Source organism: Nannobrachium achirus, assembly GCF_963921795.1.
Source record: "Nannobrachium achirus genome assembly, chromosome: 6".
Lineage (NCBI taxonomy): Eukaryota > Metazoa > Chordata > Actinopteri > Myctophiformes > Myctophidae > Nannobrachium > Nannobrachium achirus.
The window spans coordinates 42,485,883-42,488,452 of record NC_137815.1 but is presented as its reverse complement, the minus strand read 5'-3'; the positions used below and the strand labels follow the sequence as shown (position 1 = coordinate 42,488,452).

At 40.9% G+C, this 2,570-nt stretch overlaps 1 protein-coding gene across 1 annotated transcript in view; it reads right to left on the bottom strand.

Moving 5' to 3' along the window:
* slc6a1b (solute carrier family 6 member 1b) overlaps positions 1-2,199 on the bottom strand; it is a gene marked incomplete at both ends in the record, with an annotated part of 17,975 nt that extends 15,776 nt beyond the window's left edge. The window contains 3 exons of the mRNA XM_080728597.1: positions 284-384; positions 1,023-1,154; positions 1,944-2,199. Coding sequence (XP_080584723.1) covers positions 284-384; positions 1,023-1,154; positions 1,944-2,199 — 489 coding nt within the window. The remainder of the gene's footprint in view (positions 1-283; positions 385-1,022; positions 1,155-1,943) is intronic.
* Between the last annotated feature and the right edge of the window lie 371 nt (positions 2,200-2,570).

Genomic DNA, 2,570 nt, shown 5'->3' with positions numbered 1-2,570 from the left:
AATTATGTGGGAAAGGAACTAATACATTTCATACTTGTAGTCAAGGGTTGTACACTCTTATGTAACATGCTTTGGAAACAAGAACATGGCAGAAACTCAACATGTCGGATGTAAGAATTATTCTATGGTCCAAGAAACACTCAAATACTCAAATATGTGCGCTAAAATAAGTGTCTATAAAGATATTTATTTTCTGTACTCTAATAATAATTCCTTCTATGATTCCATCTACGCACATGCATCCTTCCCATTTAGATTGTGTAGTGATGATAATTATACTCACACTGGTGAAGGAGTTGTACAGATAGTAAATAGCCCAGGATATGATTACGATGTAATAGATGTTGAGCCAGAAGGACAGCACAGCAGCAGCCAGCCCTACCCCTGAGTAGAAATATAAGCAGCAAGGTGTTTAATGTCGTAGTGATTGTCTGCGTGAACATTAATACCCGAGGTGTGCGATCTTGCGTTCATCATTATCACACCAGGGCAGGGGTGTCACACCAAATTCTGGGCCCAGGGTACAAGGATTCACTGCTGGCCCATTTAACCCATTTAGACTGGGAACGCATTATTACGCATTATTTTGTGCTTTAACTATAGCAGATATTCAAGCTCATAGCGTGGCACGGAGTGAACATTTGTGAAAAACCTATGTTTCTATGTCAGTGGTGCTCAAACGTTTTCATGTGAAGGACCCCCAAAATGATATGTATTTGGCAACGTACCCCCATCTCAAAATATTTAGTTCCAGGGACCCCCCAGAAGCAACATTTTTGTTACAAATATTCGCTTAAAAAAATTATTCAAAGATTTGCACAGATTTTCACGACTTTATCTTCTATTTTTCAATAGCTAAAGTATAAAATAATTAAGGCCCCTCCACCTTGGGCCCTATAGTGACTCAGTCCCACTTTCCCCCCCTTGTGACACCTCTGTTAATACCCAAGGTGCGCGATCTTGCGTTTATCATCATCAGTCACACACACCAGGGTGTTGTGATTGTGAATGGGTGTGTTTACCTTTGAAGACAGGGGCCAGTTTCCACACGCCGAGCCCTCCAATGGACGTGTACTGACCAAGAGCCGTCTCAAGGAGGAACAGCGGCATGCCAGCAAATATAAGGGTCAAAAAGTAGGGGATCAAGAAGGCTCCTGAACGAGAGGTGAGAGGTAAAGTGTCATGAGTATGATCAGTGGTGTAGTAAGTAAGTACATTTACTCAAGTACTGTACTTAAGTACTGTACTTTACTGGAGTATTTCCAATTCTCACTACATCTCAGAGGCAAATATTGTAGGCCTACTTTTTACTCCACTAAAATTATTTGAAAACTTGAGTTACCAGTTACTTTGTAATTTTGAATATTATTACAAAACATACATTGACCACTTCAGCCCATACATTTCGGCCATTTGAAAATAGACAATCTACAAGCTCACAAAGCGTTGCGCTTTAACGCATTGTGAGCTTGTAGATCTGCTTTTTTCAAGATTTTTTTATACATTTTTTTATACATTTGAAATCTTGTGAAATGGGACATTCTGCATAATGAGCACATTTACGTTTGGTACTTTAAGTACATTTTGATACCAATACTTTTTGTACTTTTAATTCTGTATTTTCACTTGTAACAGAGTAACATTGCAGTACTGATACTTTTACTTGAGTAAAAAAAAGTACTTTTTCCACCACTGAATAAAATAACAATAATCTAAATGATAAATGTGCGGATTCACACTGATTCACAGATCTCAGCGCAGGCTGTGCGTCTGCGCGTAATTACGCACAGCTACAGGGGGAAAAGAGCCACTTGAGATTATTTAAATGAACACCCCAGAGCAAATTGGCAGGTTGGGAAGTGGGGATTCATTTTTTCTTTTTTCCTCCTTTAGGTCTGTTACAGCTACACGATAAAAAAAATGCCAAGATGTCTTGATTTTACCTCCTCCGTTTTTCCCACATAAATAAGGAAATCTCCAGACATTCCCGAGTCCAATCGCGTATCCAACACAAGAGAGGAGAAAGTCAAATTTTCCGCCCCACGTCTCTCGCTCGGGCAGGTCCGATTTGGTCTTCTGGACTTTTACCACCAGGGTTTTGGGTTTGTCGTTCGTGGTGGCGGCGGGCGCCTCGTTCATCATTATCGCCTCCGTTAAGACGTGTCCGTCCGTGGCTGCTTTGGTCCCGTTCGTTGCCATGGTTGCTCCAGGTGTGTGTTAGTCCTATATGACCAGTGGATGGATGGATGGATCAGCTTCAGCACCAGTCCACTCCACGCACACAGCAGATCCTTCAGTCCGTAGGCCTAACCCAGCAGCTCCTGGATAACCGTAACACCTTGCCAGGAGGGAAACGTGCACTAAAATGAAACAAACGAAACATAAGTGTTAATTTTGCCAACGCTAAATAGATGTTATTTACGCGTCCATTTTATTAGTCTGACATATTAAAATAAATTAAAAAATAAATTAAAAGAAAGAAAGAAAGAAAGAAAGAAAGAAAAAATGGGGGAAAAGGGCTGCCCTAAGCCCTATATGGTCCGTGCGTGAACCAAACCCCACGGGATCAA